Source organism: Saccopteryx bilineata, chromosome 2 (assembly GCF_036850765.1).
Source record: "Saccopteryx bilineata isolate mSacBil1 chromosome 2, mSacBil1_pri_phased_curated, whole genome shotgun sequence".
NCBI classification, from domain to species: Eukaryota; Metazoa; Chordata; class Mammalia; order Chiroptera; family Emballonuridae; genus Saccopteryx; species Saccopteryx bilineata.
In genome coordinates this window covers 219,566,027-219,587,542 of record NC_089491.1, presented here as the reverse complement: position 1 = coordinate 219,587,542, position 21,516 = coordinate 219,566,027, and the positions used below count along the sequence as shown (strand labels likewise).

The following is a 21,516-nucleotide window of genomic DNA, read 5'->3' as shown; positions in this document are numbered from 1 at the left end:
CTTTCCATGAGAGTGGCCTCTGCATCACCCTCAGGCTCCATAACTAGGGCTCAGGGTCTGGCTGTGGTTTCCACTGTCCCACCCAGGACAGGGGACAGAGCACAGTATGAGCAAGCCAGACTGCTCTAGGCTGGCCAGGTACAGGGCTGATTCCATCAATCTGTCCGTTTGGCAGTGAGGGGCTCTTGGAGACTCCTGGGGACTCGCTGCTGCCCCCTGGGGGAGCACCGAGAATGTTCTGGGCTTCAGGGTGGAAGATGAAGTGCTCTGTGTTCAAGGTCTGCAGGGCTGCCGATGTCACTGCACAGGAAGGAGGCTGTTCATCTCCAAGTCAAATCCAGTGAACCTGAACCTTGTTTGTGTTTGGGGGAGGGACAGGGATGGTCACCTGGCTCAGAACATGGGCTCATGCTGGTCAGCCAGCAGCAACTCTGGAACGACAGCCACAGCCTCCTGTGCCCCCTCCCCATACCCCACCACCAGCCTCAGAGAAGGGATGGGGGGCAGCAGCCTCTGCAATCACTTCTGGATCCCAGAAGTGCCCTGGGGCACAGTCACCTAGGATGCTCATAGTGTCACGCATTTTGTCACTGTTCTTGTCTAGCAATGTGAGCACAGTGTGTTAGGTATCTGTTGCTATATAACAAATTACCCCAAAATTTAGAGGTCAGGACATTTGTCATCCCAGCATCTGTGGGTCAGGACCTGGGCATCAGGACCTGCCTTTGTGATGTTGGCCAGGGTCCCTGGGTCGGATCTGGTTCTAGCTCTCTCAGTGGGCGTTGGTGGGATCTAGGTCCTCACAGCTGTTGTGCTAGGGGCTCAGCTCCTTGCAAGCCGGTGACCAGACGGCATTCCTCTTCACGTGGGCTTCTCCATGGGGCAACTTAGGGCAAGGCAGCTGAGCCAGGCTCATCAAGGGAGGGGGGGCATGGGGAGGGAAAGACAAGAAGACAGAGAGACAGAGAGACAAAGATAAAGATAGGGAGGGACAGTCAGAGCGGTCAGAGTCTTTGAGACTGACCTGGTTTGGCAGAACTGCCCACCACTCTTGCCAGGCCCTATTAACAGCGGGAGTCCCAACCTGGCTCATTTTCAAATGCAGGGGATGCATAAAGTGTGGAGACAGCAGAAGGGACCATAGGTCAGAAATATCCACAAAAGCATGGAGCCACCATCCTAAGGGCTCTACTGAATGCAGGGTAGGGGGTGAAGGGAGGGATCAGTTCTTGTGACCTTCATTGCAGTCAAGCCAGTGTGCTGGCGAGCCAGCCCATGCTAGGGAGGACCCCTGACCCAATTTAGCTTATAGCTACAGCTAAAGTAGAAAATTCTCACAAGCCTCAGCATAAATGCTCAAATCTAATCTTGCTAGCAGAAGCAGGATGCGTTCCTTGTGCGTCAGCCTTGCAGATATTGCAGGAAGGCGGTTTATTATCTTAGAACAGTGTGTGCTTTTGCAAAGATATTGTACAAACGTGCTGAAGTAACTGTAACCTTGTGCGTTTTGCCTATATATACCCCTCCCCCCCGAGCTCATTGTTGTCCTTTGCTTCCCGGCACAGTGGACAGACCACTGGCCAGTGAATAAAGTTTCCAAATTGACTGCATCAGTTTGGGTTCTGGTTCCGTTCAGTTGCGGTTGCACCATAACAGCCAGCTGGGCCACAGAGTGGTCACAGATCATCTGAGGTCCTGCGTCACTCAACATCAATGACCTGGCCAGATGCCCAAAGCCCACCCCTCAATCATTGAACCCCTGTGGGTTGTAGCTCAGTCCTCTCCTGCCCCAGGTCTATATCCACCCCACCTCCCCCCTTCAAAGTGTCACCTGAGTCACAAACAAACCAGGAAAGCTGCTGTTTTCTCTTATTTGGGGGCTTAAAGCACTTAAAAATAAAACTAGTCTTAAATCATCTGTGATTTAGACAACTGCATGAACATAAGTGCAGCTTTGGTGGCCTTGTGCATGAACCGGTCCATGGGAGCAAAGGCCAGGCTCCAGGGGGGTCTCATCTCACCCCGTAACTCCACCTGCTCTTCCTGCAGGGCTGCTGGGTACAGGTAAGCAGGTTGTGCACTGCACAAGGAAACCCAGCCATGGAGTGAAGGGGCCCAAAGCCAGTTTGTCCACGGTATGGGTGGGGCTCCAGCTGCAGGAAGGCCTGTTCTGATGCACAGGAAGGTACCATTTTCTTTCTTTATGTCACTTCCTGCACTGCTCATATTGTAACACACTGTCAGAAATAAGAAGGAAAGGCTCACCTGAGCCCTTATTATCCCAATAAGTCAGTTTTCTTCCCATTATTATTCACAGGTGTCTGCATTTTTCCTCTAATCGGCTCAGTCTGGATACATTGAGATCCTGGTTGGAACTTACTCAGGCTGTCCTGCCTCCTCCCGCTCTGTCTGCTGCACCATCTGTAACTGCAGACTAATTGCATACACGGGCCCGTCAAGCACTGGACTCGCACCTGACCACATGCTCTAACCTCAGGTGGCTTCCGTGGGCTCCAGAATCAGACCACATAAGCTTGCTCACCTAGGCACACGAATTACTTACCTGATTTTAGCTCTCAGAGCCTCTGTTTTCTTAAACAAGAAAGCAAAGGAAATAACGTGCACACGAAGAGGAGCAAGGAGAGGCAGTGACCAGCTGGTGCGATGGGTTCCTGCTCCGCGGACCCTGAGGGGGTTCCAGGAGTGAGTTTCCAGGTGGAGGGGTAAATGTCTCGATGGTCTTGGGGATCATTGGTCCTTTAAAGCAGCAGTAAGTGAACCAGCCCCCTTTCTGCTGGTAATCTGCACTCCACGGGCTGTCCCATTTCTCTTGAGTGTCAAACGCCATAAAGTACTTGGGACGCAAAACTGTCTTAAATTGCTCCCAGTCAACATAGAGTGTGCTGAAACCTGGATGTTTCCCACCTTAATTGATCTTGAAGGTAGGAAATAGGTGTAAGGATGACCTCTGGCCTAAAGATTCTCCAGTCTGTTTAGAGCTGGATGAATGTGCGTGGGGGGTAGGGTGGGGGGGGGAGGGGGGCAGGGGCATGGACATGTGACTGGGACCCCACAAGTGAGCATAGGACTGAGTACCAAGTCCTGAGGTGCAGAGCTCACCTACTCAGGTGGGGGAACTCCACTTCCCTGCTCTCCTGCCTGGCCTGGGAGGGAGTCTACCCACACATGGGGTCAGGTTGATCCACAATTGCCCAGGATATGTTTGGGGTCAGGTATAACCAATTCCTGCTATTGATCCAGAAGGTGTCACTCTCATCTGTTGAACTTAGAGATGGGATACAGAGATGCTGGGGTGCCCATCTTGTCACCATGATGCGAGGGCTTTCCAAGAATGGGTTACCAGGAGACAGCAGGGTAGAGGATGAGCATGGACCAGATCCCAGCCATGCTGCTCATGCCCCTAGATTCAGCTATGCCTGAAAGTGGTTCCCCTCTGGCCTTCTGAGTGATGGGAGTTGTGTGTGCTCATTGACTACTAAGCATCTTGGACAGGTTTCTGTTCCCTTGACTGACACATTTGAAAAGAGCTGAGTGTCCAGAACAAGAGAACCCATTGCTGGAGACAGCCCAGACACTGCTACCCGCAGCCTCGGCTAAGTGGCTGTCTTGCCTCCTTTTGGGCATCTCGAGGGCCAGGGGCTCCATCCTGCCAGAGTGTGTTCACTTGGGGAGTAGCTCAGTGTCTGGTTCTTTCACTGAAATCGGTTGCCCAGGGACTTCCAGAGGCCTCAGGGGGCCACACTTGGATGGGAGCTCCCACCCCCATGCTGTGTCTGCACAGAGGAGGCCTCCTCACTTTCCTGAGCTCAGCACAAAACATCAGCAGCGTCAACACGTGGGGTCCACAGCCATGAATTTCAGTCGTTACCTCCCTGCTTGGTTGCAAAGGACGACTGAGTGCTGGGGTTTCTTTCATCACTGGTGACAGTGCGTGCAGAGTTAATTGGCTGTGTCACCGCCTCCCTGAACAAGGACTGGGTTTCATTACAGAGAGAGAAGGGGGAGGGCAGGAGGGTGGTGCACCTGAGTGGAGGGGACATTCATCTCTGAGGTCAGGCCCCTCTCATTAGAGCTGCTGCCTTCCTTCGAGGTCATGAAATAATTAGAACATTAAACCCCTCTAGCGCAGGCCTGTGTCTGTGACCTTCTCCCACACTGTCACTCCACTCCGACGCTGGCAGAGGAGATAAGTCCCCCAAAGTCCAAAAGTCCGCACTCCCCTCCCCTCCCCCCTTTGTTTTTAAAAGATTAAATGGAAAAGGTTAAACATGGATGATTAGTGGGTTTATCAGCTGGAGGAGGTGTTGCTGAGGGGACCACAAAAGAGCTGGCAAGGGCTCCACCCCTTTGGGAAGGCCCTTCCTACGAAGTGAGTCATGGCCTTGACATCCCCCAGAAGGGGTTGACCCAGGGGCTGTGGCTGGAGACTCTGTGGTCCCACAGCTCTTCTCCTCCCAGACACTTCTGGTTCAGGAAACCACCCACTGTCTGACCCAGAAGCATCTGAGCCTCTTCACCCTCCCATCCTACAGTCTTTTTTGTTTGTGTTTTAGATTTTACTTATTTTAGAGAGGAGGGAGGCAGGGGGAGAGAGAGAGAGAGAAAGAGAGAGAGAGAAAGAAGGAAGGAGCAGGAAGCATCAACTCCCATATGTGCCTTGACCAGGCAAGCCCAGTGTTTCAAACCGGTGACCCCAGCATTCCAGGTCAGCTCCAGGTTGATGCTTTATCCACTGCACCACTATAGGTCAGACTTCCCCTCCTGCAGTCTTTAGCAAAGGTATTTGGCTCAACCTGCCAAATATCTCACCGGGGCCCATACTGGCCTGGGCACTGCAGGGGCTCTGGTGACCTTCCTGTCCCTTTCTGTTGCCCTAGGGCTCTGTGACCTTGGGGCTCCAGTATCCCTGTCCCACACTGCACTCCCAAACCACCCTGTTGGGTCGCTGGGACCTGCTTTCTGCTGCTTGAGCCGCCAGGTGTGCCCCTTCAGTGCCCATGCTCAGCTGCTTTTTCTCCTCCAACGCCCTCCACCAGACCCAGGCACAGCAGTCTTGTCATTCAGGCCTCAAGGCACAGGTGCATCAAGACCTACCTCATTCAACCTCTTGGAGCTCTAAAACACCCCGCCCCCCATCGGAGCAGGGGCCTCTGCCATCACTCTGTCCTGGCTCTGCAGACATAGATGTCCTTCGTGCCTAACCTCCTTGACACCTAGAGGATGGTGATTGCTGCCTCCCTTTCCTTCCTTCAGCAGGTTTCCGTCACAATAGCCCATATTCTCAGTTGTTTCGTTTCCTGTGTCCCCACGTCAGAATGCTTGCTCTCAGGCTTCCAGAGGTCTATCCCCTGCTGGTCCAGTGTGCGGCCACTTGGTACTCAGGACCTGGGTGAGGGTGTGTGGACAGGACGCCCAGAGGGGAAGCTGTTGCAAGGTGCGGACTGGGGAGAAAAAGGGGTGAGGAAAAGGTACAATTTCTAGGATTCCAGCTTTCTAGAAAATGTATTTTATTAATATTTGAATGTACAAATGGAAATAGAATAAATATTTCATCATTTCACCCTGCACAGCTGTGACAGCCCTAGACCCCCAGCATGTGTTCAGGGTAGAATTTAGAAGCTTGGGAAGGAGATGGAAAACCTGGGGCCGTGGGCCTTGACCCTGCCCTGTCCTCGGCCGCCAGGCTCAGCAGAAGTGTCCGTGTGCCCATGCTCACCATCTGTGGCTGTGTTCACTGGTGTTCCTGAAGTCAGGGTTCCCAGGCAGAGGAGATGGGTGGCCCATGGCAGCACTCCACACAGACCCACATGCCCAGCGGCATGCCCCCAAGTGCAGCAGTGCCAAGGCCTCAAAAGGGCTTCTGGAGAAGGGCCAAGCCCATGACAGCAGCTTGCCTGCCAGTCCTGCCCAGCTGCACCCTGCCCATGAGGGAGCAGTGCCAGGGGCTTCAGACAAGCACCCCACCCCATGCACATTGCAGTGATAGTCACAAACGCAGTGACAGCCAGCTAGATGCTGTTCTGAGGATGGACCAGTTTCACGTGAACAAGCCAAGGCACTGAAGACCAGCGTGGAACATCTCGGCACCTGCTGCAGGGAGGCCGGCAACCACCGCACAGGCCCCACCAACCTAAGCCTGACAAGCAGCGCTTCACCTTCCCTCCAACTCGCACGAGGTCTTGCTCAGAGTGAAAGGGCAGAACTAGGGCACTGCTTTGGTGGCCAACACAGGAGCTATAATTACTGACCCACAGACCCAAATCGCACCATGTCCAAGGGCAGAGCCAGCTCTGCGGCAGCCCTTGGGATAGGGGCTGCTCATGCATCCCACCTGCCCTCGACTTGCTGGGGAGCGCCCTCCAGACCGGGCCCAAGGAAACCACACCATGGGCCTTGCTGGTGGCTAAGATGTGGTTTCAGATCCTGACAGAAGACACAACCAGAGTCCCCAGGAAGGGACAGTGCCTCTCCACAGGCGGCAATAGCTGAAGGAGATACCAAGAATGGGTGCAGCCCCGGGGGCAGTGTCGCTCACGCTGTGGCTCATGTGGCCATGGGTTGTACCCACGTGTGTGGCCTCCTCTGGGCCCAAGACCCAGAGACATGACAGGTCTGTGTGTCTAGCGGCCGGCTGGGGGCAGGAGCAACCACACAGTGATATGTGTCATTGGGGGAAGCCCACAAGTCCACTGCTTGTAAAGCAGGTGCAGGGCACAGCCCCCAAGGCCCAGGTCAGTACACAATCTTCCAGTGTGTGGGCTGCTCGCACACCTTCTCCTGATCTCCACAGAAGCGGTTGTACGTAGTCTTGGGGTCTAACCCCAGGATCTCTCTCTCCTCATGAATCCGAAAGGAGAACGTGGAGACAGAGGTGCCGATGAAGAACCTAGAAAGCAACAGCAGAGGTCACTGAGCCACCAAGAATAAGCAGGTCACATGCTCAAACACTCCCAGGTGCCTACCCAGCCTCTGGACCCCAGGGTCCCTGTGCTGTCACGACAGCCAAGTGGCCTGGGCTAGCAGGATGGAGCAGAAACTGGAGGAGCCCAAAGGCCAAGCGGGTGGGGCCTGGCTGAGAATCTAAGGTGCTCAGGAGACAGCCCCGCATGAGGTCAAACTGGAGACACCAGCTAGATTCTGGCTCCGAGAGGCAAGGGCTCAGGACCATAAGCCAGGCCAGGTGGTAGAAGCAATCACCTCCAGGATGGTGGTCTTGGAAGAAACACACCAGAAGTCTGCCCCCAAGACGTCCACCAGGTTTGGGTCTATGGAAGGCAGAATCACTAACCTCAAAGCCTCCACAGAACTCTGGGGGCTGAGGGGACAAAGCTGTCAGGCTCTGGCTCAAAAGCTTGAGGTGGGGGTGGTGCAGGCTAAGTCTCTCAGCCCCGACCCACCTCCACCCCTGCTGAGGCTGAGCCAGCTCCTAACCCTGCCTGTTCAGAGGAGGAAAAGAACCCCTCACCCTGGAGGAGGGCATCCCCTGGGCCTTTCCTACAGTGCCCAGCACACACAAGGACAGATGCACATGTCGACCCATTAATACCAAACACACACATCCATCCACCAAGGGGTCTGAGAATCCCAAGAAAGATGAAAAATATAAGCTACTTCACTCGTATTTTCTATTTTACTTGAAGTGTTCCTTCTGACCTCTTCTCAGCACAATGGGCAGGAGTCCTTAGAGCAGTGTTTTCCTTTTTATTTTTTTTAATTTTTTATTTTTCCTGAAGCTGGAAATGGGGAGAGACAGTCAGACAGACTCCCGCATGTGCCCGACCGGGATCCACCCGGCACGCCCACCAGGGGCGATGCTCTGCCCCTCCGGGGGGTCGTTCTGCCGCGACCAGAGCTACTCTAGCGTCTGGGGCAGAGGTCAAGGAGCCATCCCCAGTGCCCAGGCCATCTTTGCTCCAATGGAGCCTTGGCTGCGGGAGGGGAAGAGAGAGACAGAGAGGAAGGAGAGGGGGAGGGGTGGAGAAGCAAATGGGCGCTTCTCCTATGTGCCCTGGCCGGGAATTGAACCCGGGTCCCCCGCACGCCAGGCTGATGCTCTACCGCTGAGCCAACTGGCCAGGGCCAAGCAGTGTTTTTCAACCAGTGTGCCGTGAGACATGGTCAGGTGTGCCGTGGGGAAATTAAACATGGGTCCCCGAACTACGGCCCGCATGCCACATACGGCCCCCGGAAGCTATTTATCCGGCCTGCCACCAGCCGCCTCCATCTGAACATAAACATTCCCCTCACAATCCCTCCAGCTCTCAGCGACAGGAAGAGTGGAGGCACAGGGAATGCTCACTGACCAATCACCTTCTAGGATTCATCCCGATCACTAGCGATGAACCAATAGTAGGCCGCCTCTCATCCACACCCAGGAAGGTCCCCGCTCGGGCTGCCGCACACTTGTCATTGTGTGGCCGCGGCGAGTAGTTGAAGCTGCTACTCCTCCCCATGGTCCCTTTCTAATCCTGGTCAGGACTGGAGGTAAATGTTGTCACCACTAGATGAAGCCTCAGCCTCAGCTGGTTATGTCTATCTTGATGGTTATATAGATATTTGACCTTTTTCTTTTTTTTTTTTTTTTCCTGAAGCTGGAAACGGGGAGAGACAGTCAGACAGACTCCCGCATGCGCCCGACCGGAATCCACCCGGCACGCCCACCAGGGGCGGACGCTCTGCCCACCAGGGGGCGATGCTCTGCCCATCCTGGGCGTCGCCATGTTGCGACCAGAGCCACTCTAGCGCCTGAGGTAGAGGCCACAGAGCCATCCCCAGCGCCCGGGTCATCTTTGCTCCAATGGAGCCTTGGCTGCGGGAGGGGAAGAGAGAGACAGAGAGGAAAGCGTGGCGGAGGGGTGGAGAAGCAAATGGGCGCTTCTCCTGTGTGCCCTGGCCGGGAATCGAACCCGGGTCCTCCGCACGCTAGGCCGACGCTCTACCGCTGAGCCAACCGGCCAGGGCTGACCTTTTTCTTTTTAAAAGAGGCCCCCGCAGAGGGTGATATACAATGCATCACAATGTTATCTAACTTTAAAGTTAAAGTTTGCTGATCTTCCTTTGGACAGTTTTTTGGTTATCTGTTGCCAAGGAGTTCCCCATTCTGGCCAACAAAGCTATTTTGACATTGCTCCCGTTTTCAACCACATATCTATGTGAGCTGAGCTTCTCAAGCTTGATTGCGATAAAAACTAAAAACAGAGAGAGACTGAGAACTGTTGAGGAAGAGCTTCGTGTGTGTCTTTCTACCATTCCTGCCAGGATATCCCTTTTGTGTTCATTGAAACAGGCCCAGGTTTCACACTAAGTGAGTATAAATACATTTAGAAACTATATTATTAACTATATGTATAATATGTACTGTGTTAGAGTGTCATTTTGTGTCATTTTGGTAGGTGGTGTGCCCCAGGATTTTGTAAATGTAAAAAATGTGCCGTGCGCAGTGGATAAGGCCTCGACCTGGAATGCTGAGGTCGCCGGTTCAAAACCCTGGGCTTGCCCGGTTAAGGCACATATGGGAGTTGAAGCTTCCTGCTCCTCCCCCTTCTCTCTCTCTCTCTCTCTCTTTTTCTCTATCTCTCTCCTCTAAAATGAATAAATAAATAAAAATAATTAAAAAAAAAAGTGCCGTGGCTCAAAAAAGGTTGAAAATCACTGCCTTAGAGGAACCACAGGAGACCCCGGCCCCACTCTCTTGGGCAGGCTGCCTCCCACAAGGACAGTCCCATGAAAAGGATGAGAGGACCTGTGCTCTCAGCCTCTCAGGATGCCCTGTGCACATTCCTCTTCAGGGATGGACAGGGGACTGCTCTGGGCAGGCAAGTGGGGTAGGATTGGAGAATGAAGCTCTAGGATCCTCACGGCCCCACACTCGCCCTCCTTTGACAACATTAGATGGAGGAGAGATTTTGGGTGAAGCAATGATGACACTACACCAGGGACTAAAGGAATGAAATGGATAACTGACAGCCTAAAGACCACTGAGCGAAACGAAACGTTACAAGGGATTTATTAACAGTGGAGAGATGGCTGGGCAGTGAGCAACAGGTACACAGAACTGTCTGTTTTGACTACCAGGTACTCAAGCCTCGTGAACCTCATGAAACACAACCAGACATGCCCCGAACCCTGAGCACCTGGCATGTGAGCAGACCCACTGGTCGATAATAGCCACGCCTCCATCTTTGTAGAGCTCCAGTTCCTCCCACGTGGGCTCAAACCTCACCATCTCAGGCAACAGTTTTTTCAGCTCCTCATATTCTGCAAATTAAAAGGAGAGGTCATTAAACGGGGATCTGCAGGTGCCAACAGGCATCTGCCTATCAGGATGGCATGCATCTCTGTGACCCATTAATTCTTCAGGAACTGGCTAAAGAGGTAACGAGGACAAAACCATAAAATTAAGGATTACTCTCTTAGTATCACAGCTGAGGGTCAATCAATATGCACACCCAACTCTGCCCCGAACACAACGAGGGCAGAAGGAGGCACAGAAGCCAGAGCTGCCTGCCTGTTCTGATGGCATCCGTGGCCACAAACACTTTGTCCAGCCCGTGGGTCTTCATGAGGCTGCGTATCTTCTTCACAGCTCCGTCCAGACTAGGCACGTCTTCCCTGTGGCCCCAGATGAAGTCTTTCCTTCTCAGGTGGACACCGAGGTATGGACCACCCAGCGAGGAGCCCAGCTTGACCTGGCAGAGGAGGACCAGGACATGATGAGATGGATCTATCATCTGTGTCAGCATCCAGGTGCTGGCACTCAAGACAGAGGCAGAGGGGACGAGTGTTCCACACTCAGTGTCCTGCATGTTGTTCTAAAGCCGTAGAGTGACTAATTACCATACCCTTTGATCTAAATGTAAAAAAATAAAAGTAAATGAAACACTGGAAAAAAAAATACAAATGGGATAAAAGATAAAAACCTTCCACTTAATACTGTATTTTTCCAGTAAAGACTATCCACATACCTACTAATCAGAGCTGGAACAGTGCCAATCCACCTGAAAACAGCCAACTGTCCCATAAGGTGCAAACAGGGGAGATGGTGTTCCTCTCCATGAAATAATTTGCTGTTAAAAACCACACTAAAAGGAGATCATTCAAACAACTACATTATCCTGAAAATGCTTAAAATCTACATCAATTTGAAAATTCCACATATTTGTTAAAATTAAATTATAGGAAAACCCAACCTTTCAGAAAAAAATTTTTTAAAGAAATGATGTTAGAGCAAAAGGGTAAATGGTGCTTTTGGGTGCTGTGAGTGAATCCTCCTGTTTTCTTGAACTGCTCCTGCACTGTAAAGAAGAAAACACTGAACGTAACTGGTCATCTTTTACTTCCTGCTTGCAAATCTATCACTTGCTTTTACTCTAAGAGTGACCCTCTGAGCTGCGGAATTCCCATTCCATTTCACTAAGAGACACTGTCCCAGCTGTTTCCCTGAGTTTGCACCAGGACTCTGTGTGTGTGCGGGCACGTGTTCGGTAGCATCCATGGTAAGTAATGAATATGGATAGTGTTAAGAGAGGTGACACTGAAGGTGACAATCACGTCCCTCCATCTGCTATAAATTAAGGGGTTTGTTATTATGCATCTAAAGAGATAACTAGCCTTCCTCTAATTAAAAAGAGATAGAAACTACCTTCATCTTGGTCCAGTCCTCCTCGTAGGGGATCCTGTCAGCCTCGTTCGTGGAATTAAGATATTTGCTTCTGAACTCGTCGCCCACAGCCCGCAAGTGCTTGGCAAACACCATGCTCCGCCGTGTCTGGGGGAGCAGAGACAGTGCAGCTGAGCACCCACTCCATCTGCCCACCAGGTGGATGCCCAGCTCAGTCCCATCCCGACCCCTGCAATAAGCCTCTGGAGCCCCACCAAATCTGGAGGACAGCCCAAATATCTGACAGAAATGCCAAGGATAAGCAACTAGTACTGGTAGGGGCCAGCCTTGCACACATCCTTTCTCAGTCACGGGGGCCACCTAGCAGTGACAAGTCATCAGCTAGCAGCTAGTCTGTCAGCGAGGAGTGCACATGTAAGGACGTTATCATGGAGCAGAGGTTCTGCAGGCCAACACCCATGACCTCTCCCCTCTCCTGAGGGTCCGCTTGACCTGGGGAGCCAAGCTCTGACTCAGGGTGGCTGGCACTATGGCGATGTATTCAAGGGGGATCTTAAAGGGTTAGAGAGAGATAGAACTGTCAGGTTGACAGTGATGACAGTGGCACTTCATGCTTCTGAAACAGCCCACCCAGGAGATGCCTGGGTTATGTATCAAGGGAGCAAGGGTCTGATCTGGGTCTTCTGCCCAGCCTAGCCTGCCTACAAGAGGACCCACGACCCAGCACAGGCCAGACTCAGAGCAGAGGAGGTCAGTGGCTACAGAGGGGATATAACTCCCATTTCCTCAGGCTCCTGAGCCACAGCGACAGGATGTGGGCGTCCCCAGGACAAGGACAAGCCAGTTACTTTACAGGTAAGAAGCAACATGGGCAATGGTCCCAACCCCCAGGCCGTGGACCGGTACTGGTCCATGGGCCACTTGGTATCGGTCCGCAGAAAAAGAATAAATAACTTACATTATTTCCGTTTTATTTATATTTAAGCCTGAACGATGTTTTATTTTTAAAAAATGACCAGATTCCCTCTGTTACAACCGTCTAAGACTCACTCTTGATGCTTGTCTCGGTCACGTGATACAGTTATCCGTCCCACCCCAAAGGCCAGTCCGTGAAAATATTTTCTGACATTAAACCAGTCTGTGGCCCAAAAAAGGTAGGGGACCACTGAACATGGGCACTACCTCTTATCGCGTAAACCAGGTGTACAAGTAACAGGCCACAAACCACACTTTTTAAATAGAAAATACTGTTTTTCTTTTACAGAAATTAGCTGCCATAAATCACAAACCTATAGCTCAACTAACAAAGTTAGAAATCCATTAAGATGACAAAAATCAAGCCAATTGTGTGGAAACTCATGCTGCTGGCGGGCCCCCCAAGGGCACGGCCACAGTGGCCAGGGGGCACCAGAGCACAGAGGCTCCCAGAAACTGTCCTTACACGGGGCCTCTGGGAGCTGACCAGATAGAGGGCACCAAATCCCATAGGTGGGAACAGAAAACATCTGCCTTGGAGGTGAGCTCAGTGTGTTCTTTTTCTTTCAGACAGCTGGAATTTACCTAAAAACATTACTTTTTCGGCCCTGGCTGGTTGGCTCAGTGGTAGAGCGTCGGCCTGGCGTGCGGGAGTCCCGGGTTCGATTCCCGGCCAGGGCACATAGGAGAGGCGCCCATCTGCTTCTCCACCCCTCCCCCTCTCCTTCCTCTCTGTCTCTCTCTTCCCCTCCCGCAGCCGAGGCTCCACTGGAGCAGAGCTGGCCCGGGCACTGGGGATAGCTCTGTGGCCTCTGTGAGCAGAGTTGGCCCGGGCACTGGGGATGGCTCTGTGGCCTCTACCCCAGGCGCTAGAATGGCTCTGATTGCCGCGAGTGACGCCCCAGATGGACGGAGTGTCGCCCCCTGGTGGGCGTGCCGGGTGGATCCCGGTCAGGCGCATGCGGGAGTCTGACTGCCTCCCCATTTCCAACTTAAGAAAAATACAAAAAACAAACAAACAAACCAAAAAAAACATTTCTTTTTCTTCAGCACCAAAACAACACATCTTCCAAAAATCGGTTTTTCTCCCGGGGCCCTGGAGCCGAGCGGGGCAGGTCTGATCCAGCAGGGCAGGTGCCTCTACAGTGTCCCTGTGTTCCCTGCTGCCAACAACCCTTCTGGGCCTGCGGCAGCTCCTGCAGGAAAAGCTGCACCTTGCCCAGCACAGCCCCACAGGCCAGGCCCCTAACTGGCTGGCACTGTTTGTTTTCACTTCAGGCCTCCCTACTCAAGCCTACTTGCTTTTGTCAGGACATGCTTCAGGCCTCTGACCATATCAGCAAGGACTGTGCCTTTTTTCAAAGCAGAGGCCCAATGAACAAGCCGTCACCTAATGAACATGTCATCGTGTCAGCGAAATGCTGATACCAGGAGAGAAGCTGCTCTCTGAACTCTGCTATCGTTCATTCACGACGACCATGGCATCAAGTCACCAGGGCCAGCCTGCCCCACTGAAGCAGAGAGGGAACCCTCATGGCAGAATACCCTGCCTCTCAAGGCTGGAGAGGTGAGCAAAGAGAGCCCTGAACCCAGTTCCTGAAGGCAGCAGCGGGAATGACAGGCTGCTGCAGGCAGGGAGGGGCAGGGGCTGCCATCACTCTGGACCAGTGCCGAGACACCCAACACACCAAGCCCTCACCCTGGGGCCCCTAGTGTGGTGGGAGCATTCCCAACTACACCCACACCCAACACTGCTCAGAGCCTATGGTCAGCAAGCTTGCAAATAAGAGTTATCAAAGGTCTTAGATTTTCAGAAGCTAAACAAATTAAAATGATATAAGCAAACTTAGAAAGACGCCCCCAGACGGCACTCACGTCCCAGTACTCCTTCCCTCCGTAGTGGTCATGAAGGAGGTTCTCAGCTCTGTCCAGCATCACGGACCTATTTTTGAACAACAGGAAAAGAAAGAGTTTAACTTTAAAAATTATTACCTTCATATACTCCAGAGTGCATAATTAGAGTGGCAGCCCTGGACCAGGAGCCAGCAGGGACAAATTCTGAGGGGGCGCTAACCTTTTGGGTCACCAGGGTGCACGTGGGCAAGTTACTGCTGACTCTCTACACCATGCTTCTGAGGTTTTTCTGAATTTCTAAGTGATTCTAAGCATTCATGGTCTCTCCTATCCTAGCCTCTAAACCGGGTGTTAGCAAGCCCACTTGTAACTATGATGCAAAAAAAACCCCAACAAAATAAAACAAAAAACCCACCCCCCCAAAACAAATAAAATAGAATTAGCAAACAGAAACCAGCAGTATACTGAAGAAATAACACACATGACAAATGGAGTTCACACCAGAAATGAAAGACGGTTCCATATTAGAAAATCTGTTACTAACTCCACACATCAGTAGGTGAAGGACAAAGCCACATAATGATGGATCCTACAAAGGCATAAAACTCAGTACTGACTCCCATCTTTAAAAAGTGGCTTCAATAAAACCAGGGCTGGGTACTCCTTTTTTTTTTTTTTTTCATTTTTCTGAAGCTGGAAACAGGGAGAGACAGTCAGACAGACTCCCGCATGCGCCCCACCGGGATCCACCCGGCACGCCCACCAGGGGCGGTGCTCTGCCCCCCAGGGGGCGATGCTCTGCCCATCCTGGGCGTCGCCATATTGCGACCAGAGCCACTCTAGCGCCTGAGGCAGAGGCCACAGAGCCATGCCCAGCGCCTGGGCCATCTTTGCTCCAATGGAGCCTTGGCTGCGGGAGGGGAAGAGAGAGACAGTGAGGAAAGCGCGGCGGAGGGGTGGAGAAGCAAATGGGCGCTTCTCCTATGTGCCCTGGCCGGGAATCGAACCCGGGTCCTCCGCACGCTAGGCCGACGCTCTACCGCTAGCCAACCAGCCAGGGCTGGGTACTCCTTATGCTAGCACCTTCCTCAGGACTGCTCAACTCCTTCCCTGCAGAGTGAGGGCCGAGAGAGGCTGTGCTTTATGAGATAACCAAACCATTAACGCATCAGGACATTCAGAAGGAACCTCCAGAAACAAGCCCACATCCACCTGGGACTAGCAAGCCAGGAGACAGGACAACCATGGAGAGAAGACTGTGTGAGGAGATGGGTCAGATGATCGGAAGCTTTCCCTCAAACAGAACAAGTCTTCAGTGGTCAAAGTTAAAAACAAAGACTGTAAAAGCAGACCATGAAAGATTTTTAAGAATATTGAGATGGTAAAAGTTAGAATAAAAAAGCCCAGAAGCCATTAAAACAGACCAAAAAATGTGAATATGTAAAAATGAAAACCTGCAGAGATAAAAATTGGCAAGATTTAAAAGGGTGCTTTATAGATAGAGCTTTAAAGAAGAGCTTTCCACTCTGAAATCACAGAAACAGACTAGGGATCCACTTGTCATTTATCAGCTGCACAGACCGCACCTCTGCCCCGGTGGCTGTGTGAGGATGCGCCCCAATGGTGCTGTGCAGGGAGCGCACACCCCGTGGTCCAGCCACTTCTACTCTGGGGCTGAGCCTCTATTTTTACTCCCCCACCTCTAGGCAAAAAGGTTTCCTATTTGTAACCGCAAAAACTTAGAGGTAGCCAACTGCCTCCAACGCACACTTTGAAAAGTGTTATCTTTCCACTTTTTAATGGTAACTTCTGATGAACAGATATTCTTAATTTTAACGTGACTGAATTTACCAATCTTTTCTTTTTTGATTAGTGCTTTTCACATCCTGTTTAAGAAACCTCTCCATACCCCGCAGCCTCGAGGCTGTGTTCTTCTGAAAGCTTCACTGCTTTGCCCTCATGCTTGGCCTTCGTGCTGCCCCAGCACCTGGCGTCCCACCGGGTCATTTCAAAACCCTCCTGGCCCTATCTTCGGGCTCTGTCCTTGCCCACATCTGCACATTCACCTGTGCACACACATACACACACATACCCTTCCTCACTGGTCCATCACTGAGCAGATGGTGCAGGCACATACCGTGCTGACGTGTTCCTCAAAAGCACAGGTGCAATGATAGAAGCCGACCCTTGCACAGACAGACAGGAAACATTCAAACCTCTAGTTTCTTCATAACCCCAAAACCATCCTCTGGAAAAGAAGGACCGTGGGACTTTAGTTTAGTTTTTCACAGGCAGTAAGATCTGAATACACATGCATACACCTCCACCATGATCAATTCAGTATTTCTTAGTGAAAGCTTACTGGTCATGAATAGAGGTAGTGATGTTCTTGTGAGAATTTTTAAAGGAACCATAAATTCCATCTGACTTGAGACCAGTAAAGGAACAAGGACAGTATAGAGATGGGAGAACAGAGGCAGTCCGCAGGGAAGCTGATAAAATGACCCTTCCTGCTTCAGTGCCAGAGTTGTGACGGTAACAGAGCCTCAACCAATGCTCCTCTAATGAGCTTCTGTGTAACTCAAGTTGTTAGAGCCACTGAGGTAACAGCCCTTCCACAGGGAGGTCTTCTGATGGCACCTTACGATTGGGGTGACAAGAGCACCGTTTCCAGGACCTGGTCAAACGCATAAACAGTGCAGAAAGGTAAACACGTCTCAGTCGAGTATTTTTAAATGGCCTGAGGAATCTGTAATGGGACAAGGAGGTGAAAAGAGACCTCCCCTTTAGGACGTAGCAACCGCTGGCCAATGAGGAGTGTGGTCATAGGGTCACACGTGCTGTCCCAGATGCTGGGGGATGCCTCACTCCATATCACAGGGCACGAGGCGGGCTTGCCAGCTGCACCTGTAGTACTCGTGCTTGTCCTGTGAGTACAGCAACGGATCGATGCAGGGCCGGTCATCAATCTTCTCTTCCCAGGTCCCCTCCTTCCACCCTTCAGCATAACTTTGCAGGACGTAAACCTGGTCAATGAAGGGCCCACCAGACTCTGGAAGAGACCAAGAACTGACAGTAAGCAGTAACCAAAGCACACACATGGCCTGTATCCAACTGCCATCAATATAGACAGAAAATTATCACTTTATGTAAGGCAGCGGTTCTCAACCTGTGGGTCGCGACCCCCACCGGGGGTCTGATGTAAGGCCACCTCCTTTCCAAGGACTGAAGCTTACAAAAAAGAGCTAGTGCTGAACAAATGACCTCAGGGCACAGGCTCCTAAAGGGTGAGTGCGTTAGCGTGGGGGGGGGGTGGAGCTTATCCAGGCATTGACTGCTCCCAAGGGCTCCTCATCACCCTGACCTCTCCACAGCATCTGGGTTGGCCCTTGACACTCTTCTCGTTACGGCTGTACCCCCACTTCTCCTGAGGCAGGGCCAGGCCTTATGCCAGCATGGGCCCCACTCACACTCTCGTCCAACTCTCCAGGGCTCCTCCTCAGGCGGGCTTCCCTGTCAGCCTCTGGTGCATCTGCGTGCTCCTGCCCCGGGGCCTCTGACTGGCCATCCCCACCTGGATCAACCCCCACGAGGCCTGTACTTGACCCCTGTGAAGCCATTTAAATAACACCTCCCTCGGATGCATTCCAGGACATGGCTACTGTCCCTCTAACACTACGAACTCTCTCCCCACTTTTGCCTTCTCTGTGCACTTGTCACCATCTCAAACACTGCACGTTTCAATGACTTATTTATATTCTTTATTTCCTGCTCCCCCTTCCCCACGGAGCTCCAGGTAGGCAGGAGCCCAAGGCTGGCCCTCTTACCCACTGCTCCTACCCATACCTAGAATTTGTCAGCCACATCTGTGGTCAAAGATTTGTTCAAAGATGGAATGAAAAGCCCAATGACCAGAGAGCCACAGAAAGTGAAATTCTGGTCTCTTCCAGACGTTCACTCTCACTTGGACACTAACATCTGCATGGCAGTGGCACCTAATGCCAGAGAGAGCTCTCAGGGCTCCTCTCACAGTGAGGGGACAGTGAAGAAACACTGAAAGGCTAATGTGTGGCCTTGCTGCACTCACCCATCCTAGGACTGGCACCCATGCCTGTTCCCTTTGTAGGGAAGGAACCAGCAGAGCAGAGTTATCTAGTCAGACATGTCCAAGGCAAAGCCATTTTCCCTGCCTCCATACACGTCACCCAGGGCACTCTGTCCTCCTTCCCCCTGGTGGCTCCAGCTCCAGCAATGGGGCCTGGAGAGCAGTAGAGAGGATACCCATCTCCCATCCCCACACACCCACAGTTCCCAGTAAGCACAATCTCAAATGGCGAAGGCTCAGACCCGTCCCTGTACCCACCTGTCAGGAAACCCACCCCCCAACCCCCAGGAAGGTAAGGGTCAGGTTCTCTGGGAGGCTCTGTAACTCAGGTTCAGGCAAAAGACAGACTGCTTCCCAGACTAAGTCAAGGAGGACCAAACACTCAGCTACATCTCATCTTTGGTTGGGAGAGAAAGAGTTCCTAAAATGCTTGTACAATCTGAGAGTTTGCCTCTTCTGAGAAGATACTCCCTATAGCATTCCAGGCCTGCAGGGTCCACAGGGCTGACTCTGACACAGAAACATTTCAAAGTGACAGGGTCTAAGGTACAGTAAGAACAGAACTTGAAGATGTGCAAGCCACCATCCTTAGTGTGAGCACTAATTCTAAGCTGTCTGGTCCTTGTAGGGTAGGAACTCAACCAAGGTTACAGAGTATCAATGGCTTAGAGACGGTTATAGAGTATCAGCAGCTTAGAGATGTGACTCATCAATAAATGTTATAGTGTATCAGTGGCTTAAAGACGGTGAAGGCTCTTCTAGGCCTCTCTAGGAAAGCAGAAGTATCACTGACTTTTTAAGTGTATGTCTTCCAAACAGAGGAACAGAAAGCTTTAAATACCTTTATTCTAAGAAAATCTTCAACTCTTTTCTCTAAAAAAATAAAAAGGGAAGGTTAAGCAGAACTACATGAAACAGTACATCATTACAAGTTTTCAGCAGCACTGCACTAGTCCTAACACAGTCAGTGCCACACACATGTGGTGTTTTCCTTCAGGTAAAATGGCCCCTTCTGCACAAGGGGCTGAGCCCTGCTAGGCCAGCCCTGGCCTCCGTGACAGCAGCCTTCTGATGGCAGCTCTAACTGCACTCCCTGACTCACCAAGCTGCCACGGTTGTCGAGAGAAAGGGCACAGAGCTCATATACTTCAGATCTACTTCCCTAGAAAAATTAAGGCAAAACCAAGATCACTAGTAGGGTGGGAAATGTAAGGATGCAGGACCCCTCCATAAAGCAAAGGCTATGACAACAGGCCCAGTGAGATAGCCTGCTGGCCCAGCTCTTGGCCTGGCCTGCTGTCCACAGCAGAACCACCACCTCACCTGCAATGAACTGCTCGTATTCAATTACAGGGATGTTTCTATTGAGACTTGGAAGATCAAAAAAGTCAGACCAGGGAATCCGGACCTGGTGAATGTCGGGGCTCTGCCAGTGGTAGAGGCGGCCCCATGGGGGCAGCACCAGAACCCACTCCTCAGTATTCAGCAGGGTCTTCAGGAGGGAGGCGATGCGGATGTAGACATCTCTGCGGAGGTTGAAACCCTCCGGGGGGTTTACGTCATACAGAAGATACCTGGCAGGTAGGAGCAGGACAGTGGAGCTTCAGCACAGAGGCTTCTGGACAGAAAACCCAGACATACCCGTGATACACAGTGATGGCTTCTACTCTGTAAAGTATGTGAGGCAGCTGCCTACCCACTTCCATCTGACCAATGACTTACAGAGCCCACAAGTAGGGGCAGCATCTGTTTAACACCCAGCAATAATACACAATGAAGCCCAGCAGTCTCAGTGACCAACCGTGAGAAATCAGTCCTCCAGTGGTTCTCACACTTTTTGGTCTACAGCCCACTTTGCACTCTTTACAATAACTGAGGACTCCAAAAAGCTGTTATTTATGTGGGTTAAATCTATAAGTAATTCCTGTGTTGAAAGTTCCTTCATAATAACAATAAACCATATGTTATCATTATCCACATTTTTAAATGAAAAGTAAGTATATTTTTCAAAACAAAAATAATTGGTGAGAAAAGTGGCCATGTTCGTAATTTTTGCAAATCTCTTTTGGTGTGGAGATAGCTGGATTCTGCATTCAATGTGTTATGATATCAGGTGACCTCCAGAAAAAACCACGTAGTGGGAGAAAGACAGTGAAAAGGGCAAATACCATCTGGTATTACTACGAAAATGGTATGACACATCAGGAGTTCCCGGACACATTATGAGAACTGCTGCTATAAAGAACCAGGCTCTGCTCCTCCTCAGTGTCTGCTATAGTCAAAGCCATCCTCACTCCTCCCCTCTCTACATATTGTTTTTTCCCACAACTTCCATTACTACAGATAAAGCTGTGTGTGATCCAAGGCTGGGGCCTGCAAACACCCAGAGGAAGGACCCGTCTATCATCTCTGCACCCCCTCACCCTACCCCATACAGGGTCTGTTTTGTACCAAGATAAACAGGCTGACGATTTTCTTTTGCCCGAGATTTGAATACCAACATCTGGATGGAGACTGAAAGACTCCGTGCACATAAACAAGACTTCAGCCCATTCGAATGTCTGATTCTGAGGCTCCAGATCCGCAGACAGGAACCGAGCCCTTCCTGGGGTCTCCCGGGCCGCGCCCACCTGCCCCGCCCCTGCCCACTGGCCCACCAGGCCCGCCCCCATCGCCCCGCAGCCCCTGGCGCCCAAGGCGTGCCGCCGATCGCACGGACGTGCGTTTACCGTCTGCGAGACGCCGCCCCCGACAGGATGTCGGCCGCCGACTGGCCGGGCCAGAACTCCTCGCCAGAGGCCCAGGCTGACGGCCAGGATGCCGCCCCGAGCAGCAGGTAAACGACGCCGAGCGCCGCCATGGCCCCGGGTGGCCACGCACTTCCGGCCATCACGGCCCGCCCCGGAAGTGCCTCCCGCTGGACCGAGCGGAATGCGTCACT

The 21,516-nt window shown here is 51.8% G+C and overlaps 1 protein-coding gene across 2 annotated transcripts; it reads right to left on the bottom strand.

Annotated features, from left to right (window-relative positions):
• Positions 1–5,504: 5,504 nt before the first annotated feature.
• Positions 5,505–21,464, bottom strand: POFUT2 (protein O-fucosyltransferase 2). Of its 2 annotated transcripts, XM_066259192.1 has the most exons (9): positions 21,305–21,464; positions 19,899–20,149; positions 17,378–17,522; positions 16,608–16,718; positions 14,492–14,558; positions 11,663–11,788; positions 10,529–10,709; positions 10,155–10,278; positions 5,505–6,907 (listed from the first exon to the last, which is right to left on the bottom strand). In XM_066259192.1, exons 1-9 carry the CDS (start codon positions 21,433–21,435, stop codon positions 6,754–6,756), a joined length of 1,290 nt encoding a protein of 429 aa, XP_066115289.1. In that variant the 5' UTR covers positions 21,436–21,464; the 3' UTR covers positions 5,505–6,753. The 2 variants fall into 2 exon arrangements, with proteins under 2 accessions (XP_066115289.1, XP_066115290.1); XM_066259193.1 differs by lacking the exon at positions 16,608–16,718.
• Positions 21,465–21,516: the final 52 nt, after the last annotated feature.

Bases quoted from the DNA above. Each gene is read 5' to 3' on its own strand.
- POFUT2 (XM_066259192.1), bottom strand. From the start codon at position 21,435: ATGGCGGCGCTCGGCGTCGTTTACCTGCTGCTCGGGGCGGCATCCTGG. The intron at 14,559-16,607 runs GTATGTGCCTGC...GTTCAAAAATAG, and splicing joins TTGAGGAACACGTCAGCACG to GTCCGTGATGCTGGACAGAG. The intron at 6,908-10,154 runs GTGCTCAGGGTT...GTTGCTTTCTAG, and splicing joins TGGGTCTGCTCACATGCCAG to GTTCTTCATCGGCACCTCTG.